This window comes from Peromyscus eremicus, chromosome 8b, assembly GCF_949786415.1.
Source record: "Peromyscus eremicus chromosome 8b, PerEre_H2_v1, whole genome shotgun sequence".
In the NCBI taxonomy this organism is placed as follows: Eukaryota; Metazoa; Chordata; class Mammalia; order Rodentia; family Cricetidae; genus Peromyscus; species Peromyscus eremicus.
Genome location: NC_081424.1, coordinates 48,614,296 through 48,642,021, shown reverse-complemented (window position 1 = coordinate 48,642,021; position 27,726 = coordinate 48,614,296). Strand labels below are relative to the sequence as shown.

The 27,726-nt window shown below is 43.5% G+C and overlaps 1 protein-coding gene across 1 annotated transcript in view; it reads right to left on the bottom strand.

Annotated features, from left to right (window-relative positions):
- Positions 1-201: 201 nt before the first annotated feature.
- Ccdc170 (coiled-coil domain containing 170) overlaps positions 202-27,726 on the bottom strand; it is a 74,661-nt gene continuing 47,136 nt past the window's right edge. Inside the window, exons 7-11 of the mRNA XM_059272390.1 lie at positions 19,695-19,895; positions 14,251-14,424; positions 11,666-11,908; positions 3,643-3,879; positions 202-963 (exon numbers count right to left, since the gene is read on the bottom strand). Of these exons, the coding sequence (XP_059128373.1) occupies positions 763-963; positions 3,643-3,879; positions 11,666-11,908; positions 14,251-14,424; positions 19,695-19,895 (1,056 nt within the window). The 3' untranslated portion in view covers positions 202-762. The remainder of the gene's footprint in view (positions 964-3,642; positions 3,880-11,665; positions 11,909-14,250; positions 14,425-19,694; positions 19,896-27,726) is intronic.

Below are 27,726 nucleotides of genomic sequence, written 5' to 3'. Positions count from 1 at the left end.
TTAACAGCACATGCTACTCTTGCAGAGGACCTGAGTTCAGTTCCCAGCACCCACATCAAGTGCTTTACAACTGCCTGTAACTCCAGTACCAAGGGATATGACTCCCTCTTACGGTCTCTGCTGGCACCTGCACACACACACACAAACACACACACACAAAGCTAAAAATAAAATAACTTTAAATAATATTTTTCAGGACACTTCTGCACATGGCTATCTTAAGATGTAAAGTCATCAGTAACGCTCCAGGTCAGGTCTGCCATTTTAAACTCTGTGCTCATATATCCCAACCCAGGCACGAACCTGGGGGATTCCTGTGGGTCTCAATGCCCTGTAGCTAATGAAGCAATAGGTGGTTTTAGTACTGAATAGTAACTAGGACTGGAACTTTTTAACATTTATTTTGTGTGTGTGTGTGTGTGTGTGTGTGTGTGTGTGTGTGTACTTGTATAATAGAGATTGTGTGTGGGGCAGAGGACAACTTGCAAGAGCCAATTGTCTCCTTCTACCATGTGGGTCCCAGGGATTGAATTCAGGTTGTCAGGCTTTGTAGCAAATGCTTTCACCTGCTGAGCCATCTCTCTGGCCCGAGGGATGGCACTTTGGGAGACCTTTTTTCCCATGATATATTCTCACTGTGTCACCAAAGTCTATAATCGACACACACGCTGGCCAAATTTCAAAAACTACAAGGAATTTTTGAGCTGCACCACTTGAGAATCGTCCCCCGTCTCTTCCTTCCTCCCTCCAGGAGGCAAGCGATCAATGCAGGAGTTCTAAGTGGCATGGCGAGCAATTCTCTGGCTCAGCAGCCATGTCTTTGAGGCAGGCACAGGTAACGAAGTGATGGTGGTGTGAGTGGATCAGTCTTTCCAGACATTTGATGATCTCATAGTCGGGAAGTGCCAGAGAGGTCAAGTTCAAGCCCAGCATCTGGGAAATCACCTCCCTGAAGTCCACCAGCTGCAGATAGCAAGCAGAGATATGTTAGCTGGGAAAGAAAAAAGGGCATCACTGCTGCCAGGTCAAACGCGACAATAGCAAAAACGGGAAGCCCAGCTTTGCATGAGGTAGGCGAACGACCCACTCTAGCCTGAGTTCTCTAAATTCTGCATAAGGAGGCTTGCCTGCTAAGTGACTTCTAAAATCCCTGCAGATTCCCCAGGCTTCAGCAGTTTCATAATCTCTGGTGAGTCAAGTGGCCATATGTGTAGCACAAATCTTGAAAGGTCTTATTAATAAAAACAAACCCTGGATTGGGGATTTAGCTCAGTGGTAGAGCGCTTGCCTAGCAAGCGCAAGACCCTGGGTTCGATCCTCAGCTCCAAAAAAACAAACAAACAAACAAACAAACCCGGAGCCAGATATTGAGGCGAACACTGGAAGATCAGAGAAACAGAACAAGCCACAGCTAACCTCGCCTCGATAACTTCTCAGCTGATCCTGTTTCCTCAAACTGGAAGCCTCTGAGTCCTCATCCAAATGTCTCTCAGCTGAACTGCTGCCAGAAGCCTAAAAGCTTAACAAGACCTAGTTCCTGAGCCTCATGCCTTATATAACTTCCTGCTTCCTGCCATCACTTCCTGGGATTAAAAGCGTGTGTCACCATGTCTGGCTGTTTCCAGTGTGGCTTTGAACTCACAGAGATCCAGACGGATCTCTGCCTCCAGAATGCTAGAATTAAAGGCGTATGCAACCACTGCCTAAACCTATGCTTAATATAGTGGTTGTTCTGTTCTCTGACCCCCAGATAAGTTTATTGGGGTGCACACTATATCAACCACACATGTGTGTATTTGCTAGAGAGTCAAGAACCCCAGGAAACAACCATCCCTGAGACTCTGCCTTCACTAAGTCTGTTCTGACATCCAGGAAAGTGAAATGATAACTGAGTACATGCCCTGGGGCCCACAAAGTGCTACACAAATGTTGGTGTGAGCCTGTCCATGAATGATAACTATTTCTGCATTGGGATGTTAACTGGGTAATGAATTTCTGAAACTCAAAGAGAAAGAATGAGCTGATGGAAACCTGAGGGCTTCTCAGTCCTTCTCAAACTACCTTGCAAAGACTGCTGCCTCCGTGTATAGTTCTAACACTGAGGAAGCTAGGTGTCCATCAAGAAAGAGGAAAGTAGAAACCAGGGCAGTGGTTAGAGTGGGCATCACCTCTCTTCATGTTCTTCTAGGGTCATTTCTGTGGCCCTAGACTAACACAGGCAAAAGGGGGGGTATCATCAAGACAAGCCCTCACTAAATACCTTCCACTTCAGAAAAGATGAGATCCAACCTGTAGACAGAGTATCATCAGAACAACATCCAAACATTTATCCCCAACTTCCTTCCCGAGAATGGCCCAGCATGGGAGAGGAAAGATTTTCGTACTTGCACACTCCACCCCCAAAGTGTATATTGAGACATAATCCTCAGTGCGATGGCACTGGGAGAAGGGGATTTCTGGGGTAATTAGGCTTGGATAAGGTCACCATGGTGGAGTCTCCAAGATAGACTTGGTGCCCTTGTCAATGAAGCCCCAGAGAACTTTGACCATTCAAGGGTTCCTGAAGACACCATTCATAAGCCTGACACCCAATCTGCTGACGTCTTGACCTTAAATCTCCAGCCTTAGACCTAAGAGAAAGAACCGCCCTGCATACAAGCTGCTCCATTTCCCATGCTTTGTAAAAGCACCTAAATAGAATAAGGCACCAGCCTCGCCTCTCAAATGCAAAGAGTTTCTCTCAAACTTTCCCACCCTTTTGAATGTGGCCAAAACTCACAATTCCTGAGATGTTTTCTTCCTGAGAACACTTGCTCTTAGGGTTTAGCTCTTCCCAGCTCTGCCTGACACATGAGCCAAAGCAGAGTAGGGGGGAAAAAATCCTAGGAGCAGAGTCCATTCTCTGCCCTTTCAGCTTCAGAAAGTGACATGCTACTCAAAGGCAGTAGGGGTCAGACTGCCCGGGACAGAGTTCTCTACGTCTGACCTGATGTGCTCAGGAGATAAAATGCTCCTCCTTACAGCCAGACAGCTGATGTGTACTTTTTTATGGCCTACATCTGCGCTTGGTCAACCACGAAGTCTGGGTGCCACTGTTTGAGATTGGAGACTTTTTCCTGCAACTGATCTCTGTGGGAGATAAAGCTTCCCTATGAGTCCCAAACCCTGCTTAACCATAAACGTGCAACAAGGCAATCTCCAGAGGCAATTATCAGACACAATTTAAAACATCTCATCACCACCAGAAGCTAGGTCCACACTGGCTCTCTATTGCTTTGATAAGCACATTAATTCCTTTTTCTTGCTTATAGTCTATGTCATGCAAGTATGAATTGTTTTTCTTGGCCAAGAAACTCATAATGATTATTGGCATGCCAAAAGAGAGGCGGGGGAGTGGGCGGAACTGTTGAAATGATACAGAAATCTTTACAAATTGTGTTGGGAGAAATGTATGAATAATGCTCTCATTGGCAGCACATAAACTAAAGTTAGAATGGCGCAGGGGAGCTGAGCATGGCCCTGCACAGGATGGCACACCCATTCCCAAAGCCGTCTGTATCGCCAAGAATGTGACTTCTCATGCAGCTTTTAAGCCATCCTGTCACGTCCTGAGGAGGATCCCACCAGCAGATTTTTATCTACCTGCTGTTCTCTCCTCTCAGCTTCTTCCAGAGTCTTCTTCAGGGTCCTCAGCTCACTGGTGACCACCTCTGTCATGGCCCTGGCCCTCTCCTTGTGCTCTTTAGCCTCCTGCTCCGTAGTCTCCAGCTCAGACTTGACCGACATAAGCTTTTGCTCTGCTTTCTCCTTCATCTTCTCCAGCTTGTCTCGGGCTTTATTTAAATCTTCGATGGCTTTGGTCTGTTCCAAAGTTTTAATCTAAGGAGTCAAGAGGATGAGGATCATTTCCCTTGTTCTTCTTTAGGAGAACTGTATACAATGACAGCTGGGAAGGCAATGGAACTCACTTAATTGTTCTATGAATAAAGAATGGACTTCATCCCAAGCAGCTACAAAGACCTTACAGAAAGAGCATAAACTGGACAAGCATGGCCTCAGTCACTGTAGCTTATGAACGATAAAGCAGAGTACGCTTATTTGGGAAATCAACTCAATAAAATTACAGACAGCATGGTTCTGAAGTAAGATCGCTAAAATAAAGCCTGTGAGCAAGTTGGAATTTCTATGCTAACCAGTGGGTCCCTGTGCCTTGCAGACAAATGATTGCAGTGGTAGAATGCCCACTCTTCTAATGGTGTCACAGGGGAGCCCATCAGCAAGCCTCAGCTCTCCATCAGCAGTTATCAGAAGTGTCTCTAGACACCACTAATGAATGTGAGGCAAAGGCCCAAGCCAGGCCCAGGTTCTCTCTCTCTCTCTCTCTCTCTCTCTCTCTCTCTCTCTCTCTCTCTCTCTCTCTCTCTCTGCCTGCAGATCAGGATGTAAAGCTCCCAGAAACTGCTCTAACACCTGTCTGCATGCCACCATGCTCCACACCGTGATGATAATGGATTAAGTCTCTGGAACTGAAAGCAAGCCCCCAATTAAATGCTTCCTTTTATAAGAGTTGCCTCTTCACACAGTAGAGCAGTGACTAAGATGCCCTCATAACACACAGAAACAAGGCATTTGTATGTCCTGGTAAAACAGGTGGAGCTTTCTGCCCCTAACACTATATGAGGACATAGCCAAGATAAAGCAGACATCAAATCTGCTGGCACCTGGCCCTGGGGCCTTCCAGCCCCTAGAGATCCGAGAGCTACATTTCTGTTGTTTATAAGCCACCCAGCTTGTAGCATATTGTTATGACACTCAAAGACTAAGATACTTATCTAAACAGAAAGAGGTCAATGGTAGACATGCTTGACCTCACAGCCACTGAACCAGCTCTAGAGTGATATGAACTCTCTTGGGACTCTGACAGCAGCTTTGAACTCACAGTCCAAAGGGCAAAAGAACACTTTCTACAGCTCTGGGAATAGACAGGAAGTAAAGCGCCCGCCACTGGGGTGAGGGCAGCATAGAGAAACGGGTGAGTGAAATGGCTGAGCAGGTACTTAAGATGGGAAACGCCCAAGTCTGTGGGAGCCAATGTTGGTGATCACTCATGGATCCCATGTTGTCAAAACCACATTTTGACAGTTATTTCCTGCCAAACCCAGTGTGTCCAAAGAGTGTCTCAATGGTAATTCCTGAATGGCTAATTCCATTGTAGCGAGAATGACTTTGTTTTTAAAAAGAAACTTGGGGAACTTATTAAGGGGTGGTGTGTCAAGATATGCAGAGCACTTTCCAATGATTCAGAAGAAATCAAATCTCTCATTCTCTTTTGTAAAATATAGTAATCAATCAAATGTTACCAATTTATACAAAGGGTAAAAGAATATCCATTATACTATTCTTGGCACTTGTTCTATAGATTTGAAATTTTTCACTGGCCCTTAGTGACACAGATCTTCATTGTCAGTTATTTGGGAAACTGAGGCAGGAGAACTGCCAACTTTGAGATATGTCTGGCCTACAGATTGAGTTCAAGGCCAGTGTAGACAACTTAGCAAGACCCTGTCTCAAAACACAAAGGTTTTAAAAGGACTTCGAATATATCTCAGTGGTAGAACTCTTGATTAACATGCATGAGGCTCTCATTCCGACCTCTAGTTCCACACACACACACACACACACACACACACACACACACACACACACATTTCAAATCAATTTAAGAAGACTTCTTTTCAAAGCCAAAAGATGGGAAGGAATTATATTGATTAAAGATCCCACAAAGAAAGGAATATGTATATTTATTTATAGATGACCTAAACGTATTACTTCAAATAATATATTGTATAGACTATCAAACATTTTTCAAGTTGGGTAAACTTCATGAATTAAACACCTATCAAACTTTAAAACAAAATCATTACCCTCCATTTGGTGATGACACATGCCTTTAATCCCAGCACTCAGGAGGCAGAGGCAGGTGGATCTCTGTGAGTTCAAGGCCAGCCTGGTCTACAGAGTGAATTCCTAGACAGCCAGGGATATACAGAAAAACCCTGCCTTGAGAAGAAAAAAGGCATTACCCATTAAAACAGAGATTCTTAGTACTCATGCTACATCATTATTGCAGAGAAAAGCTGTGCCTAACCACAAAGCTGTTAGGATTGGTATTTTGAGTATGAAACCTTGCATTACTGGAATGGATACATTCAGCTTTCTGTTCAGATTGAGGAAACATGGTGAAATGTCTACCACAGGTGACAGGTCACAGCTTGGAGACAATCCTAAGGAGAAGAAATAGGAGAGGACTCTGAATAATCAGAGGCCTTTTCACACCCCAGAGGTGCCATGTCCCTGTATAACTTAGGTCCCAGAACCCTGACTCAGGGCAACCAGGGAATGAGGAAATGGCAAACACATGGGCATGCATCTAGATCAAGTGGTCAGGACTCTCAGATGGAGAAGTCACAGCACCCAGACGTTCAGCATGTGTATTACATAGAGTTCAACAGAGAGGTGAGGCTATTGCACACAGCTGAACATGGAGGTGGGGTTATTACATACAGATAAACAAGGAGCAGAGTTATTATATACCAATGACTAAGGAGGCATGTGTTCCTAATCTCCGTAGGAACAGTCTCTGGAAAGAGCAGTCTTCAGGCAATAAACACCCAGGGGAGAAAGCTACAGTGGACATTTTCTGCGCTCACTGTCAACATTGGCACTCAGAACACAGAAAGGCTTTCCCATCTCTCTGAGCCTCATCAGGGAAGGCCTTATCTCTCCCATGGGCTGAGGCATTAGGGTCCTTAGATGGCTGTGTCCATGTCAACCACACACACTCACTGAGGACATCATCACTCCTCACTCAGAGGACCGCTTGGATTCGAAGGAAGGAGTGCCAAGTCGAGCCACCAGGACAGAGCTGGGAGCCAGCAAGAATGACGGAGACTGTGAAATCAAACCAACAACAGATTCCTGGGTGTGGGGTGGGACTAAGTTGGTTTCCTAATCCCCTTGAGGGAACTTCTCAGAGCAGCCCAGAGTTCAGCAAGCAATTGGCCTCTAATTTTCCTGCAGCAGGACAGAACTGGCTATAAACAAGACTGATGTATCATCAAGAGTCCAGCTAGGATGGGGAAGGTTCCCAGGGTGCCACTTGTGGTGAACACTGTGTGCTGTCTGCTTCCCAGGAAAGAACTGTGCAGTCTGGTGGGCAATTCCCTCTTATATGTAAGTGCCAAAGGCCCAGACAGGAAAGGTGATTAAATCTGAACTCTTCCATGTTGGCTGACCTTAGGGTCTAATTGCCCAGCTGCAGTTGTTAAAGACAGTTCACTGAAAACCCCTGACAGGCATCAAGCAGAGTGCATGAGTCTGCATGAAGTAGGGCTGCAAAGTTCTAAAGCAGTGATTCTCAACCTTCCTAATGCTGTGGCCCTTTAATACAGTTCCCCGTGTCATGGTGACACCCAACCATAAAGTTACTTTCATTGCTACTTCATAACTGTCATTTTGCTGCTCTTATGGATCTGTGTCTTCCTACCATCTTAGCATTTGACCTCCTTGGGAGTCACGACCCACAGGCTGAAAACCACTGTTCTGGAGTGTCCTGATGGCCAAAACAGATGCTGTGTCCACAAAGATACAGCTATGTAGAGAAGACATTCAACTGTTTGGTCTCTCTCCCCTCCTTGTCCCTAGCAGCCCACACTCTGGGAACTGGCAAAGTATAGTTACCCTCACCACAAAAAGCAAACAGTCTGCCTTTGCAGACCCTGTTCACTGTGCACAGTGAGAAAAGCAATCCAGGAGATCTGGGCTACTGTAGAACAGAACTGACTCCAGGGAAGGTGAGTAAGGGCTACACTGGCTGGGTGGGAGCCATGTCCATGGGGAAGGAACATGGGGAGCAGCTTCCGTATAGTGGATATATGGAAAAAGTCAGAAAAAGAAGCAAGCTTTGCCTGTGGCTGAAGGCTACTGTCTGCTCTGGTGCTTTCTGAGAGACCACAAAGGAGACACTCATGGCTGCTGTGGATGTCTTTCTGTACGCTATGAATATGTGTTGCTCTGATTGGTTGGTAAATAAAATGCTGATTGGCCAGTAGCCAGGCAGGAAGTATAGGCGGAGAAGCAAAGAGGAGAATTCTAGGAAGAGAAAGGCTGAGTCAGGAGATGCCAGCCCGCCATCCAGGGAGCAGCATGTAATGGCACATAGGTAAAGCCATGTAACACATGGCAACATATAGATTAACAAAAATGGGCTGAGTTTAAGCATAAGAGCTAATCAATAGTTAGCCTGAGCTAATGGCCAAGCAGTTTTAATTAATATAAACCTCTGTGTGTTTACTTGGGTCTGAGTGGCTGTGGACTGGGTGAGACACAGAAAAACTTTAGCTACACATGTCTCCCCTGAGTTTTGGAGCTGATTTTGGAACCTGGCTCCTACAAGGGTTGGCCACAGCGGACAGCTGAGGCTCTCCACCAGACAGCTGGTCTTCCATTCTTTCTCACTAGCCAGAATGAAGACCTATTCCTCAGGCTGATCTCAATTAAACGAAGTCAAGAGACTAAGTTCTGACCAATGGAGACATAAAGCTGTTACATTATTCCCAGAACCTAGCCAACAGGTTGACTTTCAGGCCTTTCTCCTGGCTAGTACCTGGAATGAGGCTGGAGCCCCAGAAACTACATGGGACTTAAGATGAGAGATAATGAAAGCATTGGTTAGGATGCTCAAGTCGAAATCAGAAAAAGCCAGACTTCTGAGGATATTGAGACGTCCTTCTAAATGTGGCATGCCCATTCCCTTACACACACACACACACCACATACCATCAGTGCTGAGGGTTTTCCTGAGGCCCATACATGCAAGGCAAGCACACTACCATTGAGTTACCACCCCAGCTCCTTGATTCTTTTCAGTAAAACAGTAATTAACACCCTTCCTGTCTGAGCCACTAGCATTATGGGGTGTTTCAATATATTCCCTAGAAACTGATTGTAGCTATGGCAAGCTGTGAAGTATCTGGCTATAGAGAGGTTACACAAAGCCTCTTCTACATCCTCCAGAATTCTGCCACAAGATTTCTGTGCCTGCACTTTCTTATAAGGTGATATTTGTGCCAAATAGGAACACTACTTTAGTAACCCCAGGTTAATGAGAAAAGAACAAAGGTACAGTTAGTTCATAAATCATACATCCATGCAAACTTAAGGCCAAACTATATCACCATGTGTGTAAGGAGGTTCACAATGGTTAAATAAAACATGTGGTAGAACACACTTCATCATGCAGGGAGAATTTATAGGCAGAACAAACTTGAAAGCCGCAATTGGCACCACACATTCTTGTCAATGATGATTTTAGTTAAACAATATCGTCAGTCATACTGAATTAATATCATTAATTTCTTAGATTGGAGTTTTAATCCTTTGATTTCTAAATTAGTTTTGGTTTCATAATGGTAAAAAATGTAATGCGCCAGCCGGTGGTGGCGCACGCCTTTAATCCCAGCACTCGGGAGGCAGAGCCAGGTGGATCTCTGTGAGTTCGAGGCCAGCCTGGGCTACCAAGTGAGTCCCAGGAAAGGCGCAAAGCTACACAGAGAAACCCTGTCTCGAAAAACCAAAAAAAAAAAAAATGTAATGCAATTGACAAATCCATATAGTCTTAAGTGACATCATAGAATTATTCTAAATTTAACACAAGAAGGGAGATCTATGCAAAGATAGTTTTGTCTTTCAAAAAAATATTTCTATAATACTTAGGTTTGCATGCCAAGATAATTTTCAATGGTTTAAAATTTAACAGTTCGTCTGGAAAGGGTTTTGTTTTCTCTCGGTCTAGAACTCAAGAAAGCTTAATGCATGGGTCTTACAAGGAGATATTCAGATAACCTGAAGTCAAGGTCTTCAGCCTTAGTTTGCAACGGACATGGGAATGTACATGAGAGCTGGAACTCAAATGTTCATAGCAGCTTTATTGGTAACAGCCCCAAAGTAGAAACAACTTGAATGTTCATTAAATTCTAAATGGACAAACAGAAAGTGGTACATCCATGTAATGGATTATTATTCACCCATCAAAAAGATTTACAATGGTTAATGCTATACGTCAACTTGGCTGGGCCACGATGTCCAGATATTTGATAAAAATGGTGTTCTAGATGTTTCCTGGAGGATATTTGCAGATGATATTAAAAGTAGGTAGATGTTTTGGGTTTTGTTTCACTTTGCTTTGCCTAGACAGACTCCCACTATGTAGCCAATGATGTCCTCAAATGCATAATCCTTCTGCATCAGCCTCTGAGATGCTACAATTATTTTTTTCTTCTTTCAAGACAGGATTTCTCTATGTAACAGCTCTGGGTATCCTAGGACTCACTCTGTAGACCAGGCTGGCCTAGAACTAACAGAGATCCACCTACCTCTGCTTCCTGAGTACTAGGATTAAAGGCGTGTGCCACTACTGCCCAGCGAGATACTACAATTATAATTGAGTCTCCAAACCTATTTCAAACCAGAGTGTTCTAGCTAATGTGGGTAGGTATCTTCCAATAAAGTGAACTTCCTGCGTACAAGCTAAATAAATAAATAAATAAATAAATAAATAAATAAATAAATAAATAAATAAATAAATAAATAAATAAATAAAATGGACCTCTCCCCTGAACAAGAGGGAAATTGCTAAGCAAAAATCCAGAACTGAACTACGTCAGACATGTATTACAGCAGAACCCTTTCATCTCCCTTGTCTGTGGGCCTCTTCTATTGTATGTTTTTGTACTGTCTAGTTTTATGTCAACTTGACATAAGGTAGAGACATCAGAGAGAATGAAGCCTCAATTAAGAAAATACTTTCATAAGATGAGGCTGTAGGCAAGCCTGTGGGACATTTTCTTAATTAGTGATTGGTGGAGAAGGGTCCAGCTCACTGTGGGTGGGGCCAGCCCTGGGCTGGTGGTCCTGGGTGCCGTAAAAAGCAGGCAGAGCAAGCCATGAGGAGCAAGCCAATAAGCAGCACCCCTCCATGGCCTCTGCATCAGCTCCTGCCTCCAGCTTCCTGCCCTGACTTCCTTTAATGATGAACTGTGAAATGGAAGTGGAAGCCAAATAAACCCTCTCCTCCTCGACTTACTTTTGGTCCTGGTGTTTCTTCACGACAATGGTAACCCTAAGACAAAACTCTGATTCTCAGTAAGTAGAGCTTCTATTTTCTCATCCCCTCCTAAACAAATTCCTATCTAATGAAGACTTCTGTAACTGGCCTGCTGGAAATGAAGATCCTCTACAGAGACACTTGGGTCTCTCAATCTTTCGGACTATTGAAACAGCGGACCCCAGAGAAGTGGGAACTTCCCCAGGAAAGGCCCCAGACATGTGTCCGACCACTTCAGAATGAGACTTTACACACTGAATCATCTCGGCAGCTCCACCTTTTTCCCTCTTTTGTTTGAGGAAAATACATATAACCCAGGCCGGCCTTGAATTGTCTGTGTAACAAGAGTGACTCTGGACTCCTGATCTACTTGCGTCTACCTCCCGAGTGCTGGTATTACAGGCACACACAGCCACGCCTGACTCAAGGGTGCCATTCCTTAGTGTACACTTGGATGTGCACTGGCAGAAAGAAACAGAGAAAGGAGCCACACACACTTGCCTTGAGTTCGTTGGTGTCAGCCAACTTGGCTTTGAGCTCAATGTTGTGTTCCTGACACGCACCCAGCTCCTTCTGCATCCTCTCCACCTTCTTCTCCAGCTTCCTGACAGAGAGATGGGCCTCATCCCTCTCCAGAGCCAAGGCTGTGTGTGCCTGCTTCTCCTGCTGCAGCTGGGTAATTTTCTGCCGAAGGAGGTTCATATGCACTTCTTTGCTGTCCAGCCTTTCTTTCTGAGTCCTTAGCTGGTTTGATACAAGAGGATTTTTTTTTTGAAAAAAAAATAATTGAACAGTCAGTAAATATAAATGAATTACCCAGATAATGTCGATTTTTATCCACACTTCAATAAGACTCATTTGCAAACCATCAAAAAAAAAAAAGGTCACCGGGTCCCTTTCCCTGATTGAATTTTTTTATTCGTATTTTTTCCAAGAATTAATTCTGTAGCTACAAAGCACGGGACAAAAGAGCCCCAGAAAATGTGAGAAGAAGTCAGCTCTCCACAGCTGCTTCGTCCAATATTCTGTGCCTCATAATAAAAATGCAAAATTACTTTTAAGACTAATAAAATAGGCTTATCAAGAGCAGAATAAGTAAAATATAATAAGACACAGACAAAATCCTCTCCAGTGCTCAGTGGCATCTTCTGAAACAAGAGGTCCCACATCATACTGGAAACTTGCCCTAGATAATTTGAGCCGGTTAGAACCGGGCTGAGTAGCTCCCAGGATGAGAGTTGATACATTCTTGCAGAAGATACACGCAGGAGACTTTTAAGGAAATTGTTTACAAACTTTGAATCTCCGAAACAGGACTTCATGAAGATTTCGCTTCTCTGAACTCTTTGTGTTAAGCTGTGAGCTCCTCCAGCCAGGCGGGGAGTAAGTTCTTGGAACAACATCACTGACGTTGGCATTCAAACTGATGGAAGGCATTGGAGTGGGTTGTAGAAAATGACTACAAGCAGAGAAAGCCTCCTGAGCTCTGCTTGTCGCTTCAGTAGGCAGATATTAAATCCAGGCAGTTCCGTCACAGGTCACAAACACCGGGAGGGGGAATTGAGAACGGTCCAATGCCCAATGCCCAGGCTGGAGACTGTTACATGACCCCTTCATTTTCCCCTAAGTGTTCTGAGGTGGAAAGACTTACAGAAAAACTACTTTGCGTTTCTTGCCTATCTGTGACAGCTGTGTCCACACCTGGGTCACTCCTTAACAAATCTGATATTTCTCTAATCAAATCCCTTTTAATATTTTTGAATAATGCTTTTATTTATTTTTTGAAACTTTCATACATATATACAATGCATTTTGGTCTTATTGAAACTTCAGCCCACAGAGGTTACCGAAAAGCATGTGGGAATCCATCCTCTCTTGCTATCCTGTGAGTACCAAGGATCAAACTCAGATTATCAGGCTTAGCAGCAAGCACCTCTACCTACTGAGCCATCTGGCCTACCCCCAACTCTCTTTCTTGAACCACGTCATGTCAAATTGCACTCTGATACAAATGTCCACTGATAAATTCTGTACATGGGTAATTTTAATGATCATTCTTAAGAAGGTATAGCACTGGACATTAAGGAACAAAATCAATTTTCTGAGGAGAAGTGAAGAAAGAATTTTGGTCCAATTCGACATCCTTGATTGTTTCTGTTTTCTAAAAAAAAAAATTCCTCCAGATACAGTGAGCTGGGGTAAGAGCTAAGTGAGAAGAACAAAGTTTATTCTATGAGACAGGAGTTCACAATTTCTCTTATTAAAATTAACTCTCCCATGAGGGGTGTGTCATTCCCATCTTAATATGAAGAAACCAACAGAGAGGTACGTGATTCGCCCAAGATTACACAGTCTGGCCGGATCCATGGACCCAGATGTGGCTCATCTCATACAGCCTCTACACAAACCGTTTCTCCTAGGAAGGATTACAAGAACACATCTGTGTTTCCTTTTCTCCTTCTCTGGGGCCGATAATTACACAACTAATAACTATGTTTCATTGCTTTCATTTGTCCATTCACCCATTTGCTCTAAACCATTTCGAACTCTGCCTTTCAATTGGATGAAAAGTGAACGCTTCTCTCTGTGCTTTCTAGCTCAATAGAGCTGGTGCGTGCAGAACCGCTCAGTGCCCCCCTCCCCCACCCCACACCCCACCCCACCCTCGGCTTCCCTCCTAACTCAAAGGAGCAGAAACTATGAGATTTAACAGCTGTGTCTGCAAGTCTCTCTTGCGACCAGGTTTGGCCATGGTATAAACATAAGTTCAGCTAGTATCTTCCAGAATCTTCTTTACAAGCCATCACTTGGGTCTTCATCTTCCTTCGTCTTCCCCTCTTCCAACCTTCGGCATGGAACACAGACAAATGGTTCTAGTTACTATTTTAACCATGGAGACAATGACCACCACAAGGATGGGCAATTCCAAGGCTTACAGGAGCCTAGTGATAGATCCACACATCAGATAGTCTTCTAATAATATGCTTCCTAAACACACGGCTGATGACGGTGTAATAAAATCATTTTAGCACTCGGGCTTTCCAGGAGTTTCTTTTCTTGGTCTTAGGAAGTGTGACAGTGCCTACCTTTCTCTGTAAGTTGTGAGCGATGGTCTTGTTTTCAATGACAGCATTACTTTCGAGGCGGACTAGCTGCTCCGCGCGAGCTAAAACTACGTCCAGACGCATGTCAAAGCCAAGTTCAGCAGCTATCTGGCCCAATTTCATTTTCTCTGAAAGCTGATCCAGAAACTTCAGATACTAAACCCAGAAAACAAGAATGAAAATGAGGCACGGGAGTTAGGGTGTGGTCTCACTGAGTCCTCTCTCTCGTAAGTTTACAGGTTGTTCTCTTTAACATCACCCCAGAGCCTAGATTCTGACCCCAAGATTGGGTAGTGAATGTCTGAACCACCTTACCAATTCTCTGCCATCTTCCTGTCCAAACACTCTGTTCTGTCCTGGCCAGTAACCTTGATGTCAGCTTAATACTAAATACACTTCTAAGCCCTGGCATGTGACAAATGGGCTGTGCCCCTAATTCCACTCTGGTCTCTCTCTATGTGCCTTGGCAAAAAGCCACTGTGATCTTGCCCTTCCCAGGCTGTCCCAGCACTTAGCAATCACTCGAAAACCAAAGTTCTCCACATGTGTACTAAAGTTGAACATCAGTTAAGGGTTTTTTGTCGTTGTTGTTGCTATTGTTGTTGTTGTTGTTAAAATGCTTTAAGGGAGCTGGAAAGACGTCTCAGTTGATAAAATGCTTGCAGTATAAGCATGGTGACCTGAGTTTGAACTGCAAAACATACATTGTTTTTAAAAGCCAGACCCTGAATGTGCCTGTAATTCCAGCATGAGAGAGGCAGAGACGGAGGATGCCTTGGGGTTCACTGGCCAGCCAGTGTAGCCAAATGAGTAAGCTTCCGGGTCAGTGAGAGACCCTATCTCGAAAAATAAGGTGAAACACAACTGAGGAAGATGTATGTTTTCACACACACACACATGCACATACATAGGGAGAGAGCTTCAGGAAATACTCTTTAAAGTGTTCAGTATAACATAATTAGGTGAACAACAGTCTAAAACAGAACTAAAACAGTCTAAAACTATAGATGTCATAGTCTGCATTCTTTTAAATATTTATTTTATGTGTGTTTTTGCCGTCATATGTGTATGCGTGTGCACCACATGCAGACAGTACCTGAGGTGGCTAGGAGAGGGCATCGGATAAATTAGAACTGGAGAGACAGACATTTCTTTGTGAGTCACCATGTGGGTGGGTGCTGGCCAGGTCCTGTACAAGAACAGCAAGTGCTCTTGACCCTTGAATCTCTCTAGCTCCCACAGCTCACGTTTTAACAAACTCAACTTGCACAAAGCTTAAAGGTCGTCCTTCATTTAGCTGCTATTGTTTACCTGAGCATATTCGGACACAGAACGCTCAGTGTGTGCTGGATGAGCGGACCAGTCCATCAATGCTCTTGCTCTACGGCAATTACAGGATTGGGGTTCTATCTCCAATAGCACCTTCTTGCTGCAGTAACTTCTCAGCATCTGGCACTTTCAGGCAATTAGACGGTGAAATGAGTATCATTTCCTGCCGTCTAAGTGTATCAGTTTAAAGCCTGAACTATTTATATTTTAGTCATCAGGATGGAATTATCTGCAAGTGTATATTTTCCAATTTTGTTAAGTGGCATACAGATAAATACAATTTTATCATCTTTGGAATCTACAGTAACTACCAATATAGCATCATTCACTACGCTTTGACGCCACAGACAGTTTTATATCTGAGTTGTCACACTGTCGGTTCTTCTTGCTCTGGTGGTTTCTCCGTTTGGGATTTTATTTAACCTCTAATATGTGCTTGAACATGACCTAGCTGCTATTGCTTGTATTTTAAGTGGAGGAAGCAGACTTACCCTCATAGATGGTAGGATTAATCTATGAAAATGGCCCTCCTACCAAAAGCAATCTACAGGTGCGATGCAATCCCCATCAGAATTCCAACACAATTCCTCACAGAAATCAAAAAGGCCACTTTCAATATAGAAACACAAACAAACCAGGATAGCTAAAGCAATCCTGAACGACAAGAGAGCTGCTGAAGTTATCACCATCCCTGATCTCAAGTAGTACTACAGAGCTGCAGGAATAAAAACCACGTGGGACTGACATAGAAACAGACATGTTGATCAAGGGAACTGAATTGAAGGCCCAGAAATGAGGCCACATACCTGTCGACATCAATTTTTGACAAAGATGCCAAAAATACACACTGGGTAGAAGACAGCATCTCCACCACATGACGCTGGTCAAACTGGATGGCTGCATGTAGAAGAATGCAGATCCATACTTATCGCCCTGCATAAAACTCAACTCCAAATAGATCAAGGACCTCAACATATTACCAGATACACCAAATCTGATAGACCAGAAAGTGAGGAACTATACTGAACTCACTGACATAGGAAAAGACTTTCTGCACAAAACCCTGAAAGTACAGGCACTAAGGACAACTAATAAACAGGACCTCATGAAACTGAAAAGTTTCTGTATGGCAAAGGACAAGGGTATTTGGACAAACTGACAGGCAACAGAACATGAAAAGATCTTTACCAATTACATATCCAATAGAGGTTGAATATCTAAAATTTTATGTGTAGTTTTGGTGCCTGTTCTGGATCTCGTTCTGTAGACCAGGCTGGCCTCGAACTCACAGAGGTCCACCTCCCGAGGGCTGGGATTAAAGGCGTGCGCCACCGCCTCCTGGCTTGAGGAAGTGCCTCTTTCAAGGCCTTTAGCTGTTCTGTTGAGGGGCTAGAGGAGTGGCTCAGCAGATGAAAGTATGCACTGTTCTTGCAGAGGATCCAAGTCTGTTTCCAAACACCCTTCAAGTGACTCACAGCTGCTTCTAACTCCAGCTCCAGGGCATCCAGTGCCCTCTTCTGGCCTCCTGGGGTACCTACACTCATGTGCACAAACCCATGAACCACACACACACACACACACACACACAATTAAGAATAAAATAAATCTAGCCGAGCAGTGGTGGCGCATGCCTTTAATCCCAGCACTCGGGAGGCAGAGCCAGGTGGATCTCTGTGAGTTCGAGGCCAGCCTGGGCTACCAAGTGAGTTCCAGGAAAAGGCACAAAGCTACACAAAGAAACCCTGTCTCGAAAAACCAAAAAAAAAAAAAAAAAAGAATAAAATAAATCTATCTTTTTTTAAGATTGCAGTTTGATGGAAAGTTGGGTTTTTTTCCTGATTTTTTTTTTTTTTTTTTTTTTTTTTTTTTTGGTTTTGAGGTAGGTTATCACCATATACCCCAGGCTGTCTTTGAACTTACTATGTATGTAGCCCAGGCTATTCTCAATCTCATGGTCCTGTGCCTCAGCACCCTAATAATACAGGCATGCCCAACTGGCTTAAAAACTTTAGTTTTGTAGAAATAAAAAGGGGAGGTTACTGTGTGTTTTATTCATTTGAATCACAGGTTACCATGAGTTAGAGACAGTGCGTTCTACTCTATATTGTACTAATCTAGAGTATATCTGGCACTTAATCTATACAACTTTACTTTCACTTTTACATCACCATGCCCTTACTACTTGGATCTGTGGAAAACTCACTGTGGACATAACTAGCTTATGTAATCTGCTTTCATAGCTGAGAACTATTTTGGCACAATTTTGATGAAGTCTAATATATACTTATGTGGAAAGAAGGGAAGAGAAATCAACCTACATGAAGAGGGTCCTAATGGTTCACATTTGTAATTCTAGCACTTGGGAGGGAGGCGAGAGAATTGCCAGAGGTTCGAGGCCAGCCTGCACCAAACAGTGAGTTCCAGGCCAGCTTGGGATACGGTGTTCAAGGCCAACCTGAGCTACAGAATGAGAACTGATCCTTGCCGGAGGAGCAGGAGCAGGAGCAGGAGCAGGAAGGAGGATCATGTCCCCATATATGTGAATAAGAAAGAAGCTGTTACTCCTGCCTCCAAGTTCCAACCTCATTCCACATCCATTTCCATCAGAGCACCAAGTGTACTAGCCATGCCCTATTCCACCTGTCTCGTGTGGATTGGCTTCCACAGAAGCCTTTTAAGCATCTCTGCCTATCTGACCCCCAATGTAGCCATGGCCATCCTCAGTTTCTTTTAAGTTCAGAAGAATGAAAAGGAGTGAGTTTCCAGAGAACACTCTTCTCAATCAAAGAGTATCTTTCATGACAAATTTTGTGCCCCTATTCTTGATTCTAGGCACCTCCTTTTCTGTCCCTGCCCTCTCTCCATGGACCCTTGTAGCTCACAAGCTCTTACTTCTTCACTATTACCAACAAAGCCTTTCTTTGACCCTGTTTTTCATGTTCTTCTTGTGACTCTGCGCCCCTTCCCTTCTAGTTACACTCGGCGCAAAGCAAGTGAGCTCACTTACTCACCATTCTGCAAAACCATCTCCAAGTCCTGCTGCCCGCCCCCACCCCCCAAGGCTCAGGTCCTTAGGGTCGACTATTCTCACATGCTATTCTTGTCTCCCTCTAACCTAGTAGTACTATTTCTTCTGAGTAGTTCCATTGCAACATCTCAGCTCTACCAGGCATGTATTGCTTAACCGTGGATCTAGGTTCTGAAAGCTGCGGCATCAGACAGGGCTGTCATTGTGTGGACATCATGGACAGTTACACCACCACTCGATGAGTTTGTCTTTGTTAACTTTTGAGGTGCTGAGGATGTGACCTAGGGCTTTGTGCATGGTAAGCACACACTCTACCACTACACAATAGCCCAGCCGTGGTCATAGAGGACCACCGTCATACACGCAATCTACCACTGACAAAAACATCATCAGGCAGCAAATGACTACACTCTGATGTTCACAGTCATTAATTACACTTTGTATTCTATAGAAGAAAAGAACCTTCAGGTCTAAAAGATCTTCACGTCCCATTCTTCTCTTTGCTGTAGTTCCACTAAGAATGCCACTTTCTACCATATATGATTACCCACTCTGCATTCTTTGAATATAGCACTTACAAGACTTCACACCTTTAAACTGTGTCTACCTACAGGATCTGTCTCTTCCCCCACTATAATCCTATTTAGCCTTCAAAGATGAACTGAACCATCTCCTCTCTTGTAAAATCCCTTCATTGTCCAGAAGTATCTAATACTTTATTAATACACTATGACAACTATAATATATATAGTCTAGGGTACAGCAAGGTATCTTAATGCCTGTCTCCTCTATTAAATGCTGAGCCTTTACTAATAGAAACTATACATCACCCATACTTCAGCTACCCCAAACCTTCCAACCTCATAGATAGTGGACACACAATAAATACATACTGGCTTTAACTGGATTAACAATCTAGGAAACCCTAAACAATAGAAAGAGACTTATTATTCCTTGGAAATTAGCTTGTAACTCAAGAACGATCAGTCTCTAACCACTGCAAAGTTCCCAGGTACATTTTCAGCCCATGACAGATACTCCCACCACGGATGTACCATCCCATTCTTACTTTCTGTTTCTCAAGATTCAAGTTGTCTCTCACGATGTCTCCAGAAAGCAGCTCTCCCTCCAGGTGACTCAGCTGACCCTGAAGGACCTCCAACTTGCTCTCTGCCTCATGGGCCCTCTGTATGGCTTTCCGGTGAAGCTCAGCTTCTTTTCCCAACTGTTCGACAAGGTCTGATACCTGGGCTTCAAGCTGGGAGACCATCTGGAAACAAAGACGGAGAAGAAGGCAACGCCTTGTTTAGATGACACAGTGTTCAGATCCACCACTCTGCCCAAAAAGCCTCACCACTGTGACACCCACTTGCCGATTCCTGGTAAAAATTAAATTAAAAATAGGTCATTGGTAACTGTTTTCCTCTGTTTGAAATAAACCAATATTTGTTATCAGACTGATAGTGGTGGATTTTTTTTTTCATTTTTCTACAATTCCTTCAACATGATTAGTCAATAAATATTTATAGATAATATTTACTTGTCTCCAAAATTGTTATTAATTTAGAGATTTCAAAGCTAAGCTGGAAGGAAAAAGGTTCAGGTGAAAAGCCATTTCAAGAGCCACAAAAATGTCATTTCCCCAGAGACACTCTTTCAGCACATATAGTTGATTAAAGTTGAATTTATCGTCAGAAGCAGCCTGGAGGTGTTATTGGGAATTCCAATGCAGACAGATGTTTTTCTTCTATTTAGCCTTCTACTGAATATTGGTTATGTACATCCTAGACTTCAGTGGTACAATTATATACTGATATTATCATTTTAGCATCTGAAAGGTCAAATTCTTTTTAGTATGGAGACCAAAAATTCTCCCAGGATTTACATCCTTCCCAGGAATTCCTCTCTTTGGTCCTGATTGTCCTGTCCCCAGAAACAAAGAGCAAAAGTCAAATCACAGACTTAAAGCACACTTTCAGACCACCAACACTGATTTTACTAAATTTAGTTTTTGGAAAATGCTGAGCTCAATAAAATTGGGATAAAACATAGGTAAATAAAAATGTTTTCTTTTGTTTGGGGAGCATAAAGGAAAAGAGTAATAGATGTTTTACAGTACTAATGGCCTCGACTGTTTTGGCTTTTTTGGAGTTTAAATCAAGAACAGAAATGAGGCTTTGCTTTTTTTCTTTGTTGTTTATAAAAACATGCTTAATGCAAGGGACTGAAGCTGCCATCAATTTTTGGGAAACACTATTTTATGTAAGATTTGATCTGACTTACACTCAGACCTTCAGTGAAGGGTCAATAAGCATAAATTAGAAAAGAAAGTCCACGTTTACTTAGGTTTTCATCCATCCCTATGTAATATAATACAATATAATAAATATATACTGTAAAATATTCACTAAGGGCCAAAAATATAAATTGGAAAAAAAAAACTTTCCATGATCCTCTAAACAGAGACCACAATTATTTATTTACTTGTTTGTTTACCTATTTTAAATAACGTATTGGTTTTGTATTGTTATGATACAGTCAAGATTATGTCATGTATGCAACTTTCTATCCTTGTTTTTACCTAGTAATGGTTTAAGTATCATTTTCTGTCATTTTCTAGTATTCAAAATTATTAGGATTGCAAAGACTGCATTAAGAATTCATTATGAGGGATTAGAGAGATGGTTCAGTCATTAAGATCACTTGTTGTTCTTGCAAAGGACCAGGGTTCAATTCCCAGAACCTATATGGTGGCTCACTACTGTCTGTAACTCCAGTCAGGGTACCCAATGACCTCTTCTGATCTCCAAGGTACATACACACACATGCAGCAGAACACTCATACATTAAAACAATAAAAGAAGTAATTTTTTTAAAGATTTTGAAAAGAATCCATCACAGAGCTGGGCACGTATGCCAGTTGTACAGCATGCCTAGCCTGTATGAATCTGGGTGCAATCTCTAAAACAATTCACCATGAAAAACAAAGAAAAAGTTCTCAGCACTGGAAGATGTAAGCAATACCATCAGGAGTCCCAGACCAGCCTGGTCTACCTGAGACCATGCCTCCACACCCCTACCCCCAGCCCAAGCATTCCTATACAAGAAAAGAAAATGTTTCTTCTGATGACCAAAGCTGCCTAAAGACACCAGACAGCAAACAGGTAGTGGATCCAGGTCAGTGGAGGACAAAAGTTAATCAATTTCTTGTTCCAGAGTGGACTGAATTGAGTGACACCTGGAGGGAATTAGACCAAGCAAAACTGAAATCTCATCCTCCGCTTTGATGGCTCTTGAGTACCAAGCCTATAATACAGACCATTCTATACTTCAGTGGGTATTTCATATCAGTATCTGATGCTAAGTCACTCAGAGCCATATTTGAGGAATTATTTTTCCTCCAGGGAAATGTGTACTATTATTACAGAGCAGAAGACTCTGACAAACCTCAATTCACCTTGTCAGCTCTAAGAACTATCGCCAATAGCTGTGCTGGGAGTTCATGGGTGTGACAATTCCTGCCATCAGTATTCACAATCTGATGTATGAATTCAACCAACCAGGTGCTCTTTCCTTAACGAGTGTTTGAAAACCTTCAGGAATTTTCCTCTGCCGGCCAGATGTGGTGGCCCATGCCTATCTATAATCCTAGCACTGGGGAGGTTGACACAGGTCATCCTTGGCTATAAAGCAAGTCCAAGGCTAGCCTGGGCTACACGAGATCCTGTCTCAAAGTAGTAAAAGAAAAAAAGACATTGTTCTATGCTCTATTCCCCAAAGTATTTTTCTTTAGCTATAGAGTCTTTTGTCAACTAGAAATCTTTCTACAGAAGACAAGTGAGGGACAAGAGCATTTGAGTCAAAGCCAAGAGAACCCTGCCCGCACACCACCTGTTAGACCTGAGGATGCTCCAAAGAGCCTTGAAAGCCCAACGCAGGCCACTTAGCAATCTACTAGTAAGTGGATGGTTGAACTGTGCACAATGTACCAAACTGCTGCTAGTGAGTCTGGGATCCAGAGTGGAGCAAAGAGCTGTGGCCCTTCCCAATCAGTTACCCCATCACACTGTGGCCCTTCCCAAACTACCCCACCATCACACTATGCCCCTTCCCAATCTACTCCATCACAAAGCTGAGCTTCAGAAGTTTCGATAGTTGTCAGGGCACACAGCACACAGTTGTTGTTTTCAGAACTAAAGTTACATAAACTTATTCAAATAAACTAAGAGCACCATCTGACTCCATTCTTTTGAACACCAGATACCAGTCCCTGGGTGTTCCTACCCAAACTGTACACCTGTTGCTTTTCACACCAAGAAGTCTGAAGAGCCAATGGACTTTTCCTTCTCCCGTCCTTCCATAGTGTGGTCTGAATGTACACTTGATGTTCTCAAAGTTTCTCTACTGAGGATGTAGGGGCTTGGGGACGGGAGCATCACGAAAAAACACATGCCTCAATTTGGTTAATTAAAGACGTACTTCAGCAGGCTACCCTCCAAAAAGAAACAAGAGAGATTTGGGAAGCAAAGTCATAATGCCCTCAGAGCTAACTCACCTCCCGAGGACAAGGATTTGTTGAACTCCACAGAGAGGCCTTTTGCTCTGAGATTCTACCAAACAACATGAGAGCTCTGTGCCCAGAAAAAATCCTCCTGGGTCACCCAAGGTCTGGTGCTTTCTCTTATTCAAATAATACCTTTCATTTTGGAATTATATAAAGTAAATTATCCAGTAGCTTTTAACACCAGGGTTTAATATCAGCCAAGTTCTCCTTCCTCCACGTCAGTATGTGGGGCCAACAACGTCGACTAGCTAACCCTGCTCCCTTCCTCTTTGTTCAAGTCAACTTTTGTTACAGGTTAACTTGGTACCAGCAGAAAAGGAAGGTTGGTGTAACTAAGGCCCTCAGAACGGGCTTTATTTAGAAATAAGCTTTTTACCAAGATAGTGTTACCATTGGCTCACTGGGGGTAAGATCTGGTTAGTTTGTCCAGTGTCTTCATAAAAGGGAGAAACTTTGATGCAAAAACAGACATATATAAAAGGAAGATACTGTCAAAACATGGGGAGAACCCGTGCATCAGCCAAGGAGGGCCTGGGGCCATCCTCAGAAGCCAGGGGAGCTTCACAAACACAGGAACCAGCCCCAACTACACCTTGACTGTAGAATTCTAACCGCCAGAACTGTGAGCTAGGAAGCTCTGTTGACACCACCCAGTCAGTGGCACATTGTTAATGCTGTGCTAGGAACCAATTACAACTAGGGAGGCTGAAGGCAGGACACCTCTGGCTGTTCAGACACCATTGTGCCCCGGAGTGAGCATGCAGAGTAATTTTTGACTGTGGCACATCAGTGGAAGTCTGCTGGTGCTACTTGGGAAATGTCTGCTGTAGTGAGTGCCAGGAAAATGATGGTGGGCTATGAGAGTTGAGGAACTGGGGGTGTGGAACTTCCCTCAGGCCTTCAGGAGCATCAGGCTATGTCCACGGCACCTGCAGAGCCTTTCCAGCTGAGGCAGTAAGCAAAGCCAGCAAAAAGGAAGTCTACACCAAGGTGAACGAGCTTGTGTGACTTTATATTTAGTTTAGGAAACGAGGAGAAATTGATCAGGTCACATCATCTCTACACTTAATCAATTCTCATTCAAATTAGTAAGCTAGGAAATACCTCAAACTGTGGAAAAATTTGCCTCAAAATGTAAAATGTAAAAATGTTGCATGTTTCAGCCATTGTGCAAGAAGCCATTTATTCTTAAACACCTGTTACAAGACCTGAAATTCTAGGCAAAATAACATCCAGAAAGTCCTTTTGGATTCCTGGGAATCCAGAGGTAGGACTTTCCTCTGAGGCAGAGGGTTTCAATCAGGGATGACTGCCCTTGTGGGGAGGCATGTGGTTATGTCTAGAGACACAATGGTTGTCTCAGATTGGGGCTGAGGGTTGCCCTGGGATCTAACAGGAAGAGGCTAGAGATGCTGCTACCACCCTGCAATGCACAGGACTCTACCACCACCTGCCACACACACACACACACACACACACACACACACACACACACAGGAACACAAATACACACACAACACTCACACACACATACACATATGCACACATACATACACACACACATATATATATACAGACACATACACACACAGATACACAACACACATATACATACACATATATACACTCATGCACATACACACACGCACACACTATCCCATACAGAACTAGCTATGAGGGTGCACACCTATAATCCCAGCACCCAGGAGGCTGAGGCAAGAAGATCATGAGTTCAGGAACTGTCTGGCTATATAAGACCTTCTCTTCAAACAAGAACAAGAAGAGGAGAAGGAGGAGGAGGAAGGAGAAGGAGGGAGGAGGAGGAGGAGGAGGAGGAGGAGGAGGAGGAGGAGGAGGAAGGAGGAGAACGAGATGGAGAAGGAGAAGAAGAAGAAAACAACTATCTAGTCTAAACATCAACAGTACCATAGTTAAGAATCCCTGCTCTAAGATATGATACAGCTAATTTTTAAAGAGAAAATTAAATTTTGCCAGAAGCAGAAACTGAAGGAAGAAGTAGAAACGACTTAGGGAAGAAGTGGGGGCGGTGTCCCCAGTTCCACTGGGAACTGCACATCTAGACGAGGGAGAATGCACAGCCCCAGAGTAAACAGGAAGAGCGGCGTTCTGCAGCGGAGAGCGCACACGAAGTGGACAGTGTGCCAGGCCAAGCCTGCGGGGCCTTCACATGGGATGACTCAACAGCTGGCTGCCTGTAGCCATGGCAGCTGGCAGGGAGAAGCCGCTGCCTCCACCAACAGATTCATCAATTTCTAAAGCGCCCATTCTTCAAAAACATTTCTAAGACAATACGCAAAATCCATTTTCTCCTGATTTTACTTGAAGATGAGTCACGCAAGACACCAGCTACATGCTTGATTCGGGGCTTTTAAATGGGAAGTGCAGCTATTGAGAAAAATTACAGGGTAGGGGAGGTCGAGAAAGACACTAAAACGACTGAATCATTCCCATTTGTATGGGAAGTGGGGGAGGCATAGTCAGCTTAACCAATTTACACCACTTTGCTTTAGAAAATAAACATATACATCATGCTGGCAACCGTATGCCATGGTTCACGTACTGGAATTAAAATAGCAAGGGGGAGGCTGGGAAATATAGAATGAAAAGCAATAAAATGAGTGTGGGGGGGACATGAGCTATCAGTGCACACACACTACCACTCAAGACAACTTCCTGAAGTTCTTCCCAGTTCAGTAAACAATTCCTGGCCTCAGTTGAGTTCCTATGTGTAAACTGAGTCACAGGAAAAAAAAATGGACCTAACCTCATACATTACAGAGTGCAGCTCAGCTATAAAAACACTGTGCACTGGGTAAAAAGGCCATGAGAATTACCTGTAGAGCTTACATGAATTTTAGGTTGGTTTTTTATTTTTTTAATTTGCAAATGCATTCCTAAACTAACTTTTTTTAAAAAAAAAAGTCATTGTGGGGCGAGTTTGAGGGTTCAGTCAGTAAATCACTTCATTCAAAGGACCAGGACCTGAGTTCAGTCCCCAGAACCTACACATCAAAAGCAGGGCATGGTAAGGTGGCGACAAGCAGATCCCTGAGGCTCGCAGGCCAGGCAGGGTAGCCTACTAACGATTTTCAGGCTAGTGAAAAACTCTATTTCAAAAAATAAAAAATTTAATGGTACCTTAAGGAACAATGTTGACCCAAGGTCATCTTCTAGCCTCCACATATAAACACACACACACACACACACACACACACACACACACCACATTCACTCACTCACAAAAAAAAAAAAACAAGAAAAAATTAAAAATAAAATGTAGTGTGTATATTTAAGGTATAGAAAGATGTTGCAAGATCCATATTTAGTGAACACCTTGGAACAAATTAGTACATATATCATCTCTCCTCTTACCCTTTATACTACAACATGGATGGACCCAGCGGACACTGTGCAAAGCAAAAGAAATCAGACGCAGAAAGAAAAATATTACATGATCTCACCTACGTGCAGAATCTTAAAAATCTTTAAAATACATATAGAAAGCAGTAGACAATAAAGCTGTCGTTACTTGGGACAGGAGGAGAGGAGACAGGGGGGAGCACACAAAAGACACAGCACCGACCTGTGGGTGAGCGACACTGACCGATGCAAAAGCACATTTGTCTCCTCTTGAGTGAATTTAACATCAAAAGAAGAACTAGCCATCATGGGATTCTACATGCACATGCGATGCCATTTACCTTCGACCTCATTAGCTAGGACCCAATCATTTGGAGTTGATGATCCCTGCAACAGGATGTCAACACCACTAAGTGGAGCTTTGCCGATGACGGCTACTGACAGTGTGGATGATGACGCAATTAAGCATGGATCTGCTCTAACCTGAATGGTCCCTTTTACTGTTTATAGTGTAGGTCTCCTCACTGCCTCGCTGGGGCCTCAACATGGTATGCAGAAGACAGAAGGAAGGACAGAGCGGGAGGAGACACAGCAGTAATAGTTAATGTTCGTTGTCTTGATTTGCCAGACAGCGTGTGAACATGTAACAACTGCTCCATTGAATGCCTCTAATAAACAATAACCTTATGAGGCAAATACTAGTAACATTTCCTAGCAAGACTTGGCCTGACCTGACCCCACAGGACAGCGAATCCTCAATGACTCAGGCTATTTATAGTCTCCATTCATCCCATCCTGAGTGGCTCGCAGGTTCCGCTGTAGCGCAGTGAGTGTGGCTGGCAATGGGGTACAGTCTAGACCCCTTGTGGAGAGCTGTGTGTGGTTGATATATGGCTTTTTTACGTATTTAGTTTGCAAGCCCATGAGTACCCTAAATTCGAAAGCACACTGGGGAATGTGGTGGGACAGGCCTGCAATTCTAGCTAGCACTCGGGAGGCCTTATAAAGGAGGGGGGTTCCTGTGAGTTGGAAGCCAGCCTGGGCTCCATAATGAAACTCTTTCTCAAAAACACTACTCACTAACCCAAAAAAGAAAACACTCAATGAGCCTGAAGAATTTCACAGTTTGGAACAGGAACTGTGAACTTTGTACCAG